The sequence below is a fragment of the Penaeus monodon genome, chromosome 2 (assembly GCF_015228065.2).
Source record: "Penaeus monodon isolate SGIC_2016 chromosome 2, NSTDA_Pmon_1, whole genome shotgun sequence".
Lineage (NCBI taxonomy): Eukaryota > Metazoa > Arthropoda > Malacostraca > Decapoda > Penaeidae > Penaeus > Penaeus monodon.
The window spans coordinates 28,820,465-28,835,464 of NC_051387.1; the positions used below are offsets into that span (position 1 = coordinate 28,820,465).

The 15,000-nt window shown below is 43.1% G+C and overlaps 1 protein-coding gene across 1 annotated transcript in view; it reads left to right on the forward strand.

Moving 5' to 3' along the window:
* Positions 1–15,000, forward strand: part of LOC119578574 (gamma-aminobutyric acid receptor alpha-like) — a 60,791-nt gene that overhangs the window by 6,212 nt on the left and 39,579 nt on the right. The window contains exons 2-3 of the mRNA XM_037926144.1: positions 12,750–12,814; positions 12,906–13,001. Coding sequence (XP_037782072.1) covers positions 12,750–12,814; positions 12,906–13,001 — 161 coding nt within the window. The remainder of the gene's footprint in view (positions 1–12,749; positions 12,815–12,905; positions 13,002–15,000) is intronic.

Genomic DNA, 15,000 nt, shown 5'->3' on the forward strand with positions numbered 1-15,000 from the left:
ATAACGGACAAAACTGGCATCTACGTAAATGTTCCGTTACCTGAGATGTTAGTTGAGGGAAGGCAATTAAGATCTTGCGATCTTAATTGCCTTGTCAACGCCCGAGTGGGAGGACGTGGGGGCTTCGTGGAGGAGTTTCAATACTGTGGGTACAAGAGCCTCAGAGATAAGCAGCTGGTTGTATATGTGTCTCTGACGGGATCCACGTCGTTTTCCAGGGGTGGAGTGACGGAGCAGGAGACCGTCCTCAAGAAAAAGATCGTTTATGGGAATGAGGGATCGTCTGGGTAAGGGTGATGACGGATTTGCTTCTAATTGCATAATCAAATCGGAATATAGCGGACCTTCTCTCTGCTCCTTGTGCACGACGTCGGCTACCTGTTTTTCATTTTCGGGAGGCATATCTAGTATAGCTTGAACTCTTTTTTTGATAAGGGATATGCGGGATAATGAGTCAGCGACCTTGTTAGTTGCTCCCGGAGTTTAGCGAATTGTAGGGTTGAATTCCAACAGTGTCAATCCATCTCGCCTGACGACCGGTAGGTGATTTGGAGTCAGTAAGGAGGTAACATAATGGCTGGTGGTCTGTTAGAACCTCAATGTCGTATCCCAGGATTATCTCAGTGAAATGTTTCAAGGACCACACAACAGCCAACGCCTCTAGGTCGGGAGTGGAGTGGAGGCATCATGGGCCTCAGGCTTATGAGCAGCTGATGATGGAAACCCTTCTTAGGGAAAACCTTCCTTAGGCTTTAAAACAACTACGGGAATGGAGGCCTCATGGGCCTCGTGTTTACAAGTGAGTGCTGAGGGAAATCCGTCCTCAGGCTTTGAAACGACCATGGGAATGGAGGCGTCACAAGCCTCGTGTTTGTGAGTGAGTGCTGAGGGAAAACCGTCCTCAGGCTTTGAAACAACCACAGGGATGGAGGCATCACAGGCCATGGTTTGCGAGCGAGTGCTGAGGGAAAACCGTCCTCAGGCATTACAGAAACAATGGGGTGGTGGTGGGGTGAGCTTATACATATACTCTCCATGGATGGCAATATTGTCTCTCGGAATTTGATAAAGTATAGTATGAACCATAAAATCATGACCCAGAAGCACATCCCCAGGAATAACAGGGCCAGTAATTTCTACAAAAGGGTGATAATATGTTCTGCCAGAGAGGGAAACCACTAGAGTTAATTCACCTATTACATTAAGATTCGAGCCACTAGCTCCGTGGACGAGCCACAGGGAAGGTCTACATGGGGCTGTAATGTTGTATTTCTCCAGGGAAACAGTGGGGATAATGATCACCACGCTGCCAGAGTCAAAGGAAGGATAGAACGACAAGGCTCTCGACAAGGATGCATTAATAAGGAGTCCCCACATAAAGGGGCGTCTGGGTGATGAACTAGCCGTGCGTCTAAAAAATGAGAGTTTGCTGATTGCTGCTGATTGTTGTTATACGGTATAAAACAAGTTTAGTATGATGGACCCGATCGGAGAATGTCCGACAGTCATCCCACCTGTGACCCTCGCATTTGTGGAATGGGCAGAATGACCTGGCATAACACTCACGAGCCCTATGACCGGAACAGAGGCAATGGTAGCAGATGTCTGGCGAGGGCACCCACACGGCAGTGGAGTCACATGGTGCACTATAGTTTTGTGTTAAGGGGACGTAATTGTGACTTATGGTTTCCACCAGTGTTCTAGGTAGTGTTGAATAAAGTACAAATTCAGCAATATAGGCTGTGGACAAATAATGGGCGTTTTTCAGTCACTAATGGGCTGGAGTCTGGGGATTTTTTCAAGTGCTGCTTGAAATCACTGACAGCATTCTTGACTCTCGAACAAAAGGAGATGAAAAGTGAGTCAGGTCTGAGTTTAAAAATCTCAGAAAATTAGAGGCCGATGTGGTCAGAGGATCTGGCAAATTTCACTTCAAAGTCGGTCTTTGTCAGGGGTTCTTTTGATTAATTAAGTATGACCCTTGGGTGATTAACCGATTCAAGGAGAAGATAAATGATCAAGTTGTTTTTATCAATATATTCACAAATATATACAGGAAATGTATAGTAACACTAGAACAGCCACAGAACAGAACAGAAGGAAACTGTTTCAATGAAAGATCTTAGTTGCTTTTTAGTTTTCGGGAGGCATATCTAGTATAGCTTGAACTCTTTTTTTGATAAGGGATAAGCAGTTGTTCCCAACAGAAAATCCAAGATATTTTATATTTGAATATCCAATGAAGCATTTCCTAGGCCCAGTGGTGAGTCCATGTTCATACAAACGCTTTAGCAAGCTTTCTAGGTCAATGAGGTGATTCTCCCAACTTGAATTATGGACTACGATGTTGTCAAAGTAACACACCGTATTTCTAAGACCCACAAGGACTTTTCTCATTAATCTCACGAATGCCGCGCAGGCCGTTTTTAAACCGATTGGCATTTTAGTAAATTGCATCAAGCCTTTGTTAGTAGCAAATGCTGTGTACGGTTTCGATCTGTCGCTTAATGGTATTTGCCAGTATCCCTTACACATATCAATCTCTGAAAAATATTTGTCACCTACGAAATTACCTAAAGCTTCATCTATCGTCGGCATTGGCTCGGCATTAAACAGGCTAATATCATTAAGTGACCTGAAGTCCACACAGAACCTAAATGTATTATCTGCCTTCTTCACCAAGACTACAGGAGAACAATAGGGCGAAGTAGATGGTTCGATGACAACTAGTCTGAGCATTCTTTCAACTTCCTCATCAAAAGACTTCTTTAAATGGAAAGGCAATGGGTAAGGCTTGCGGTGCACGGGCGTTTCGTTCGTCAGATCTATGTCATGCGTAATGGTCTTTGTTAATCCCGGCTCTTCGGAAAAGACATCCGAATACTGAGCAGCTCATCCATTTGTTGTTTCTGCTTATTGCTCAAGTTCTCATTAATGTTAAATTTTGTAGTGGTATTATCCAGCACGGCTATGTCACACACGTCGTTGGTTATCGGATCGTCATTCACTATACAAATTTGGCAAATTTTGCGTTTAGTATCATGGTCACTATCTCTTCTGAAGAATTTCTTTAACATATTTATATGATATAGCTTAATTCTATTTCTTACTTTTACTAAGTAATCAACTCCATTCTCATGACGTTTGATAACTGTATAGGGCCCTTTCCACTGCATGGTTAATTTATTGTGAGTGGATGGAAGCAAGACAAGTACTTCATCGCCTTTGCTGAAATTACGAGACTGCGGATCTATCGAAGTAAGATTTGTAGAGTTTGCTGTTAACCTCGGCATGAGCAACAGCCATCTGGGCAGATTCCTCTAACCTCTTTCTCAGATCTAAGACGTACTGATGTGTGTTCTTAGTTTCGATGTCAAGATGATCATTCGTCCATTTCGACCGTACAGTAACTCGAAAAGTGAAAACCCTAGTGTTTCATTCGGTATTTCACGATAGGCAAACAATACTGATGGAATTAATCTGTCCCATTCACTGGTTGTTCCGTGCACAATTTCCTAAGCATAGATTTCAACACAGCATGAAATCTTTCAACGGTTCCATTGCATGCAGCATGATATGGACTTGTGAATATTGCTTTTATTGATAGCAATCTATTTACCCCTTAATTAGGTAAGACTTGAATTGTGTCCCTCTGACAGAATTTCTTTAGGGATACCCACTCTAGAAAAGATGTTTATCAAATTCTCAGCAACAGTTATCGAATCTATGTTTTTGAGTGGAACAGCTTCAGGAAATCTAGTCGCGCAGTCTATCAGGGTAAGTATGTACTTATGACCACTACTCGATGAGGTAAGCAGTCCTTGTGAACGGTTCACTAATAATGGGCATCGATACTAAAGGTACCCTTTCTTACTTTGCCCTTGGGAGAAAACTTTTGACATACGGGACATGAGCGACAGTAACGCTTAATGTCAGCGCCCGCACCTGGCCAGAAGAATCTAAAAAAGATCTTTTCGGAATTTTTCCTGTGAGAAAAATGTCCGGCAACTGACGAATCATGAGCAGTAGCTAAAACATACAGTCTGAACTTGTTTGGTACAACGAGTTGTTTCATCCCAATTTCATGTTCATGCTTTCTTTTGACACATACCCTGTAAATTATGCCACTGATTTTCTCGAATTTAATAGTCGTTTTTCACGGTTACCAAAGTTTTGTTGGTGACTTTCATTCTCACATCATTAAGAGTGGTACAATTGTTTTGCTCATCAATAAGATCCGTCTTTGTTACATCTTCCAAAGCTATTTTAGGTGCAATGAGGGATCGTAGTTGACTATCCTCTAATTTAGCTCATCTCATCTGGACACGCATTGCTTTGCTGTTGTGCGAGTTTACTGTATCTGGAATATGATCCGTTGTATCAACTGCAGGAGCCTTAACTCCTGGCACCATTCCTATCAGAACGTTCGTGAATTTGATTGGGGCAGCTACTGCATTTACCCACCCATTTAGGTATTTACTTCTGATATAACAACAAACTTTTGGAAACTTCCTCATGAAACCTAGATAGTCGGCTACAGCAATCAATATTCCTTTCCTAACATTAGGGGGGAGTAATGATTCCTTTATTATTACTGTGTCGCAGCCAGAATCAAATTGTATACGAGCAGATTTATTAAATACGTAACCCTTACTTGTAACTGTATTCGTTAGGGCCATATCGGTTCTTGATATAAAATTAACCTTATGGGCAAATGACTTTGCTATAGGGATTTTCAATTCCGGGCAGTTAGGGCGGATATGCCCTGCTTTATGACAGTTATGGCAAGTTACACTAAACTTAGCAGACCTAGTACTGTTGTCTTCCATTGACTGAAAAATTCTCTGTGATCTGTAGTTATTATGAGCCGACCTAAACCTATCGGCCGCTTGCGCTAACTCAAGGGTACTGTAGAACTCCCTCTTTCAAGAACACTCTCAGATCAGATGGACAGTTACTTAGAAGCTGATCTTTGATAAGAAATTCACAAAGTTTATTGTAGCTTCCTTCTATGCTACTCAACAACCAGTTATTCAGATATTGTTCCATTCTTGCTATTAACTGTACATAAGTTTTATTATCATTTACCTAACTCTCGCGAAACTTTCGTCTATAAGATTCAGCATCAACTGAATATGTTTTTAACAAGGCCTCTCTTAGTTGACAATAGTTAAGTAAAACTTCATCTGGAAGACTCACATAGGTTTTTAAAGCTCCACCCGTCAGAACCAAACCAAGATAAACGTGATAATTTTTCCATTCCCAGTTCTGCAATTCGGCTAATCTCTCGAATCGCCTAAGGAAATCATCAATTTCATTTTTCCTTCAATAGATTTAGGTATCTTTAGTCCTGGAAATGCCGATTCTGTTCGAAACTTGGATTTTTGATTATGTAATCTTAACTTCTCCAATTCTAACTCATGTGTTCTTTGCTTATCTGCTTCATTTGCCTCCACTTCAATTGTTTTTAAGTCTCTCTCCCTCTGTCTCTCCTCTCTCTCAATCAACTTAGCGTGTCTCTCCTCCTCTCGCGCAATTAAAGCGTTAATATCTGAAGAACTAAGGCCAGCTTCAGTTCCATGTTTAAATAAATCTATTAAATTAATAGAAGCCATGATTAGTAGTTTGAATAAAACCAAAATTTACTTGTTAAACGAAAAGGTAGCTTGCTTATTTATGCTAGCATAACGATTGAAATAAAATGATATTTAGGGAAAATATCTGTTCAAGTCAGATAAAAAAAAGTCGCTATTTAAACGTAAAAGAGCAGAAATATTACGCTTCACATGAAAGTCGCTGCAGGATAGGGCTAGTTCACTGAACGCACACTTTTTCATTAATGAGTTAACTCACACTGATACCCGAGTAATGAGAAACTATCGAATGTAGCAATATTACAAGAAGACTTCACGGAAGGACACTTATCCGACCTGACGTGGAACTCAAAAATGTCTAAACGCAAATGTAGATTAAATGAACATTTACTACACGAGCATCCCACATCCGTTAACAAACCGACTATAAACACACACTTCATCCTCCATATCAATACCTTTAACCACACAGTACAGCCGGTCAGCCACTCCGCTCTCCGCATTACAATCGGCACCTGAGAATACATAAAAAGTTGAAAAAAGAATAATTGAATTCCTTGAGTCAGTCAAATCAACGGGGCCATGCTACTCACTGCGCCATTTGTCAGGGGCTCTTTTGATTAGTTAAGTATGACCCTTGGGTGATTAACCGATTCAAGGAGAAGATAAATGATCAAGTTGTTTTTATCAATATATTCACAAATATATACAGGAAATGTATAGTAACACTAGAACAGCCCCAACACACCAAGACAGCCGTAACCACCAGGACAGCCGTAACACTCTGGGCAGCCGTAACACACTGGGCAGCCGTAACACACTGGGCAGCCGTAACACTCTGGGCAGCCGTAACACTCTGGGCAGCCGTAACACTCTGGGCAGCCGTAACACTCTGGGCAGCCGTAACACTCTGGGCAGCCGTAACACTCTGGGCAGCCGTAACACACTGGGCAGCCGTAACACTCTGGGCAGCCGTAACACACTGGGCAGCCGTAACACTCTGGGCAGCCGTAACACTCTGGGCAGCCGTAACACACTGGGCAGCCGTAACACTCTGGGCAGCCGTAATACACTGGGCAGCCGTAACACTCTGGCAAGCCGTAACACACTGGGCAGCCGTAACACACTGGGCAGCCGTAACACTCTGGGCAGCCGTAACACACTGGGCAGCCGTAACACTCTGGGCAGCCGTAACACTCTGGGCAGCCGTAACACTCTGGGCAGCCGTAACACACTGGGCAGCCGTAACACTCTGGGCAGCCGTAACACTGGGCAGCCGTAACACTCTGGGCAGCCGTAACACACTGGGCAGCCGTAACACTCTGGGCAGCCGTAACACACTGGGCAGCCGTAACACTCTGGGCAGCCGTAACACACTGGGCAGCCGTAACACTCATGGCAGCCGTAACACTCATGGCAGCCGTAACACTCATGGCAGCCGTAACACTCTGGGCAGCCGTAACACACTGGGCAGCCGTAACACTCTGGGCAGCCGTAACACTCTGGGCAGCCGTAACACTCCGTGCAGTCGTAACACACATGGCAGCCGTAACACTCATGGCAGCCGTAACACTCATGGCAGCCGTAACACTCTGGGCAGCTGTAACACTCTGGGCAGCCGTAACACTCTGGCAGCCGTAACACACTGGGCAGCCGTAACACTCTGGGCAGCCGTAACACTCTGGCAAGCCGTAACACACTGGGCAGCCGTAACACTCTGGGCACCGTAACACTCTGGCAGCCGTAATATACACTGGGCAGCCGTAACACACTGGGCAGCCGTAACACTCTGGGCAGCCGTAACACACTGGGCAGCCGTAACACTCTGGGTAGCCGTAACACTCTGGGCAGCCGAACACACTGGGCAGCCGTAACACTCTGGGCAGCCGTAACACACTGGGCAGCCGTAACGCTCTGGGCAGCCGTAACGCTCATGGCAGCCGTAAAACTCTGGGCAGCCGTAACACTCTGGACAGACGTAACACTCTGGGCAGCCGTAACACTCTGGGTAGCCGTAACACACTGGGCAGCCGTAACACACTGGGCAACTGTAGATTAACTTGGGCACGATTGGAGGACAAGTGCAGAGATGTGGAGATCGGAGTGAAGTGACCGGTCGTTTTCGGGTCCTCACCGACCACGACTAAGAATGTTTCGAAGCAAGTGTCAAATTCATTGTTCGGCGGAGGCAACGAAATGGCTCACGCACTCCAACCACAACCATACGCGCACACATACACAAACAATGAAAATAACCTCAAGAAGAGGGAAACTACCACCGAAACCCTGTGCAGTCTTAAAATCACTTCATGCATTATTCATGTTTTCCTTAACTCCGTTTAATAATTCGGTCAAGTCAAGTCTACATGTCGGACACACATCTTGGAGAAATCACGTGAATTACGGCCAAGTGTTGGTTCTCTTAAGCAAACATAGTTTTCAGGTTTGAGGAAAAGTTGGAGGGGGGGGTAATTCACTCCGTTGAATTTAGTTATCATCTCAATGGGGTTAACCAGAGAGGACATGTTGAAGAGGTTAGTTTGTAGCTGGTCAATAAGTGAGGGTTCAGATGCTGTGTGGGAAAGAGAGGGGTGTATGCAGGTGAGTGTGAGGGTGGTGCAGTGTCGGCTGTAAGTTCGTATGTACGTGTTGCTGCCGTCGCGGGTGCGGCGGCGGGTTCACTGTGTGAATGTTTAGTGTTATTAGTGTCGTCCGTGTTTAATCCAAGAATGTATGCGTCGGCCAGGTTGCGAGATCATAACTGGAGCTCCCTCCTGCCGACTGGATGTTTTGGCATGGGGTGTTTAGGAGTGAGGCTTGATGAATGAATATCACAGGTGATAGTCGTGGGAGGTGAGGTGAGTGGCGAGACGGTGTGAGTGCGGGAGGAGAGGGCAGACTGAAGCAGTATGGAAGTAAATCGAACAGCATGGTATGGGAATAATCCATGAAAAATATTATCACCTTGATATCCTGACAAAAAAAAAAAAAAAAAAAAAAAAAAAAAAAAAAAAAAAAAATTGTGCCTTAACACAATACTCTGACTAACCCTGGAATACATAGTTGGTCGCAGGCTGGTTATGGGCTTGTGTGGGACATCAGCGCGAGAAGGTGGAGGATCATCAACGCGAGGGGGATGGCCCATCGGCGGGAGGGGTAGGGGCTCCTTCATCAGTGCCACTTCACTGGAATCCCAGACTTCGGCTCACAGCTGGCCATGGCTGGGCCAGTAATGTGCGCTAATTAATGTTGTGTAACGGTGGTACGTTTAAATATTTGCATACTTGGTGAGTGCTGGAGACAGGGTGTTGTCAGCAACTCGGTGTAAACACACATAGGTTGCTTGTTTTGCTTGTTTCTTGTGAGCTCTCTTGTGTGTGATATTTGTCTGCGTCTGCTGGCTTGTTGCTTCGGAGGCAGGTGTCTGTAGGGCCAGAGGCAGGGGTTTGTTGTGGGATGAATCCCATCACTACTACCGCTGTAATGGAGGCCGATGAGCATAATGCATAATTTGGAAATCTTGGGTAGCGGCAAAGGTGAAACAGACTTCTCGCTCTCTTGTACAGAGAGAATGGTACAACTCTCGGACAGAAGTTCAGTCTGGCCAGCGGGTTGTAGGCTGTCTGAATGTTGCTCGCAGGCGACCCTCTTTTATATTGAACTAGGAAACTCACTGGGGTTGTGATGTACTTGGAAGCATGGAGGATAGGATGTGATCGTGGACACAGGGCGACGTCACGAGGCGGAAGGCCTACAGATGTCGTATCCACAGTCGTGTCTATCAAAGGTTTGGTATGTAGAGGCTAGCGTTACTGTATTAAATATATGTTTATAAATTAATAACGTTATGTGTATGGCAATGGTAGAGTAAGGGAAGGAGTCTGCTACAAGTGATCCCAAGGGAGTCCTTTAGGGTTATGGGAAGTTATAGGAAAACACTTAAGATTCCTTAGTAGGCTCCCTGCGAGAGATTTGGTGTGTGTTAAAATGGGCCGTACGTGAAATGTGTGTGAAATGGGTCTTACAGTGTGTGTTTGTGTGTGTGTTTGTTGTGTGTTTGTGTTTGTGTGTGTGTGTTGTGTGTGTGTGTGTGTGTGTGTGTGTGTGTGTGTGTGTGTGTGTGTGTGTGTGTGTGTGTGTGTGTGTGTGTGTGTATGTGTGTGTGTGTGTCTGTGTGTGTGTGTGTATAGATGTGTTTATATATATATATATATATATATATATATATATATATATATATATATATATATATAATGTATATGGTTTGGGTGCTTCATGCTCAGTGTGATTTGAACCGATTTTGTGATAGCCTAGATAGTGTCAATTGCTTTGCATGCTCTTTCGCTTGAAGCTGCCAATGCTGGCTAGCCTGGTGTGAAAGGGGAGCAGCTGTGCAAAAGCCTTCCCTGGCAACTCATAGTCTCTCCATCATCAAGATTTCTGTAAGGCCTCCTCATGGCCACCCATGGAAACTATGTGCATCGCGAATCACTTTGGGAGATTCTTAGACTAAGAGGAATTCCAACAAAGATTATTGAATTAATAGCAAGCCTATATACTGGTATTGAAAGTGCTGTAAAGTGTGGTGGCATCCAGTCGAGCTTCTTCCCTATTAGTTCAGGAGTGAGCAAGACTGTGTTCTTGAACCAACACTATTCAACACTTGAATGGTATGGATACTGGGTAGACCTACTGTCCAAAATCACTGTGGAGCAATTCTTAGCAATATCAAGGTTACCGATCTTGACTTTGTTGACAATGTTGCTATTCTATCTGAGTCTGTGGATACCCTAGTGGTGGATATTGATGCATTTAGCAATGAAGCAAAAGCCATAGGGCTAGAGGTGTCCTGGACCAAGACCAAGATCCAGGACTTTGGGGGCCTGATAGAAGATCCTGTTCAGTCGGTACGAACTTGTGGTGAGGACGTTGAGGTCACAGAAAGCTTTATATACCTTGGTAGTGTAGTTCATGTCTCCAGGCTGTCAGACCAGGAAGTCAGTATTTGGAGATGCAGAGGGACCAAGCTACTTGTCTTCAAGGCCCTGATACTGCCAGTTTTGCTATAGGGTAGTGAAAACAGGACGCTATCTAGGGCCTTGAAATATTGTCTTGATGCCTTTTGTAACAGGTCCTTGCACTGGATCGTGGATTATAGTTGGCGACACCTTGTGTCCAACCAATGGTTACACCATGAGACTGACACAGGACCTATCACTCAAGCTATATGGCCACCTGGCTTGTTTCCCACAGAATGATCCCACCAGGTTGTCTCTGTGTGAGACAACACTGGGTGGAAGAAGCCTGTGTGATGACTCAGGAAGTCTTAGCTTAAGCAGATTGATCAAACCTGTCATGAAGAGTAAGAAATGGGCAAAGCCCCTGGTGGCTCGCCGTGAGGGATCCTCGTAGGTGGAAACGAAGGGTGGATGCGGCTATGCGCCCCCGCCGGCTTTAGATATTTATATATAGATATATTTACATACACACACAAACAGACACACACATACACACACACACACACACACACATAATATATATACATATATATATATATATATATATATATATATATATATATATATATATATTTATATAAATATTTATATGAATATATGTATGTATGTATGTATGTATATATATACATACATATATATATATATATATATATATATATATATATATATATATATATATATATATATATATATTATAGCATATACATAAGTCTATTTCTGTTACCAATACACCACGTGGCTGTTTACCACATGGCTCCAAGTCCAATTTAGAACCATCAACTCAGCAAGGGCGTAGATGAATTATCTGACCTCGCCTGACCCGACAGTTCGTGCTTAGTGCCCGGTATGGTAAGGTCGGCCTAGCCCTCCCCCTCCGGGCGGGTTGACCTGACACGTGACCCCGTGATACCGCTTTACCTATAGACATCGTCTCGTGTGTTCCTTTACTGTGCTGTACTCTTAGTAATAAAGAGCCACACTGTTTTACCAGTATCACTATCCCTGCTAAGCCGCTGTACTAGAGTATTCATAGACTCTTACATATATATATATATATATATATTATATATATATAATATATTATATATATGTATATATATTTTATATATATATACACATATATATACATATATGTATATTTAAATATATCTGCATATCTTTATCTATCTATCTATGTATACGTGTATGTATATATATATATATATTATATATATATATATATATATATATATATATATATATACATACAACACACACACACACACACACACACACACACACACACACACACACACACACACACACACACATATATATATATATATATATATATGTGTGTGTGTGTGTGTGTGTGTGTGTGTGTGTGTGTGTGTGTGTGTGTGTGTGTGTGTGTAGAAAGATGGAATAATGCAATGCCGCATTGATATCGATAAATAACAACCCTCCCTGACCATACCTCAGTGCATCTGACTTAGGATTTGAATTGCTAAATCAATTTCCACGGAGTGCCCACGGGGAGTGAGGGTGAAACTTCGCTATCATTACTCAAGTATGAGTAGATAGGTAATGTCTATGGAGCTAGTAAGATCCTAGTTACACACTCCTTCTAGTGGTCTTGTGGCATGGTTGGTTAGCACTGGCTCCGGTTTCATACCGGAGTGACCTAGGTATGAGTCCTGGTCAGGAGGGTTGTTATTTATCGATATCATTGCGGCATGCATTATCCATCTTTCATAATACACCTCAGACATCTGATTTACATTTGAATTGCTAAATCAATTTCCACCGAGTGCCACGTGAAGAGCGTAAAGTTCGCTATCATTATCAAATATGAGTAATAGGTATTCTATGGAGCTAGTAACATCCTATTGTACACTCCTTTTATGGTTGGTGCATGTGTTTAGCACTGCATCCGGTTTCATACCCGTGATGACCTAGTTCGAGTCCTGGTAGGGAGGATTTTATTTAATATATATGTAAAATATAATCAAATATGTGTATATATACACACAAATATATAAATATATATATATATATATATATATATATATATATATATATATATATATATTTACACACACACATACACATATCTAATGCTTGTGTCTTTTGCATGACCGGCAACGTTTGCCGGCAGGCCCTACCGCCATCAACGTTCAGATGTTCATCAATTCGTTCGGGTCCCTCAACGCAGCCAACATGGTAAGCGCAACTATGTGTAAAGGAAACTGAAATAAAGATATATTTATTCGAGAATATCCTCTTAAGTTAAGTGTGAACTGTGTGTCCGCAGGATTTCAGCATCGACGTGTTCCTGAGACAGTCCTGGCACGACCCGCGCCTCGTCCTGCCCGGCCCCCGCGAGCGCGTGGCCATCACCAACCCACAGGTGAGATTTCCCGCATGTGTCGCAGGCAAGTTAGTGGAAGCAGCATTCAGACTTGAGGCTCCTGAAGCCTGGACAGAATGTTTGGAGATTTTTGAAGGAATCATTTGATAATGATTAATGAACACAGCCGTCCATACAGAACATACTGAAACGTCTGACAAGAAAATTAAAGAATTCAGAGAAAAGGTTGAAGCAGAAAGAAAGATGGGTAACGCTAGTCAGATCGAAGCAAAGAATCTGCAAAGGAAAAGTCAAAGAAGTAATTAAAGTACACGAAACTGTTAAGGGGATTGAAAGCAATATGTCGAGCAGCTAATCTCAAATAATAGGATAGGAAAAAAAATGACAGCCAATGTCTCGAAGGTAAATGAAATGGAAGTAAGTAGTATCAATTAATGTCACAACTTCGATAACGTGAAAGAACATAATATATATATATATATAAATATATATATATATATATATATATATATATATATATATATATATAATATATATATATATATATATATATATATATATATATATATATACATACATATAATATATATATGTATATATTATGTATATATATATATATATATATATATATATATATATTATATATATAATATAATATTATATATATATATATATATATATATATATATATATATATATATATATATATTATATATATATATATATATATAATATATATATATATATATATATGGAAGAAAAACACACAATACAAAAACTAGATTTATTGAAAGTGAGACTACAATTTCGAAATCCACCTGGATTCCATCTTCAGCTCTGAAAAGGAAAGGGAGAGGAGGGGGTATAAAAGAGAGAGAGGAGAGGCGACGCGGTGAGGTGAGGTGAGGACAGACGAACGGAAGCAGAGGGAGGTCACATCAGGTCGGAGGATCGGGCGGACTATGCGCCGGGTGGCCGGCATACGGTAGAAGGCGGAGGATATGGGAAGCAAGGAGACTATCAGCAGGAGAAAAGCCGCTGTTCAAGTTGAAATTAGGCAGCAGCTTTATAAGGGAAGATTCCACCAGTCTGCGGGAGTGGACATCGGCGGAAGGAGAGACAATCCGCGCTGCTGACCAGTCCATCTGATGGCCAGTGTCCCACTGATGGCAAAAGAGGGCGTTATTGTTATGTCCCCTGGATATAGCGTACTTATGTTGAGACAGACGCTTGGTAAGACTGGCGCCTGTTTCGCCAAAGTACTGCTTATCGAGGAGAAGGAGGGCTAGTATGGACCAGGTTGCGACGGAGAGTGTTCACCTGGCGAAAGATCAGCCTGCAGTTGAGAGGGTGAAGAGGGCGACGGAGAGAGTAGATTTCCTCAGTGTAGGGCAGGCTGAGGACGGGCAGGTCAGGAGTCTCTTTAGGAGGAGAGTCGTGGTAGAAGGTACGCCGTGCCCTGGATAACGCGGCGTCGAGAACATGACCAGGGTAGCCCAGTTTGGAGAACGAGCGACGAAAGAAGTCGATCTCTCCATCCAGGTCCTGGGGGTCACAGATGCGAAGGGCGCGAAGGAACAGCGAAGTGGCAACAGCTCTCTTCACATGGAGAGGATGGTTTGAGAAGAAGTGTATGTACATACCACTATGCAAGGGTTTCCTATATATGGAGAAGGAGAAGTGGTCAGCAGAGCAATGGACTAGGGTGTCCAGGAAAGGGAGCTTGTTGTCAACCTCCCATTCCACCCTGAAACGAATGGAAGGAGAGAGAGAGTTCAGCTGCATCAGGAAACCCGGAAACAGAGCAAGGTCATGAGGCCAGAGAGCAAAGACTTCGTCGACATACCTTAGCCAGATCGACGGCCGAAGGGAGATGGAAGGGAGAAGCTCAGACTCGAAGAATTCCATGAACAGGTTTGCCAGGACTGGAGAGAGGGGAGAGCCCATGGCAACACCGAACGTCTGAGAGTAGAAGCGACCTTCGAAAGAAAAAGAATTAGACTCCACACACAGACGAATCAGCTGGATAAAGACGTCG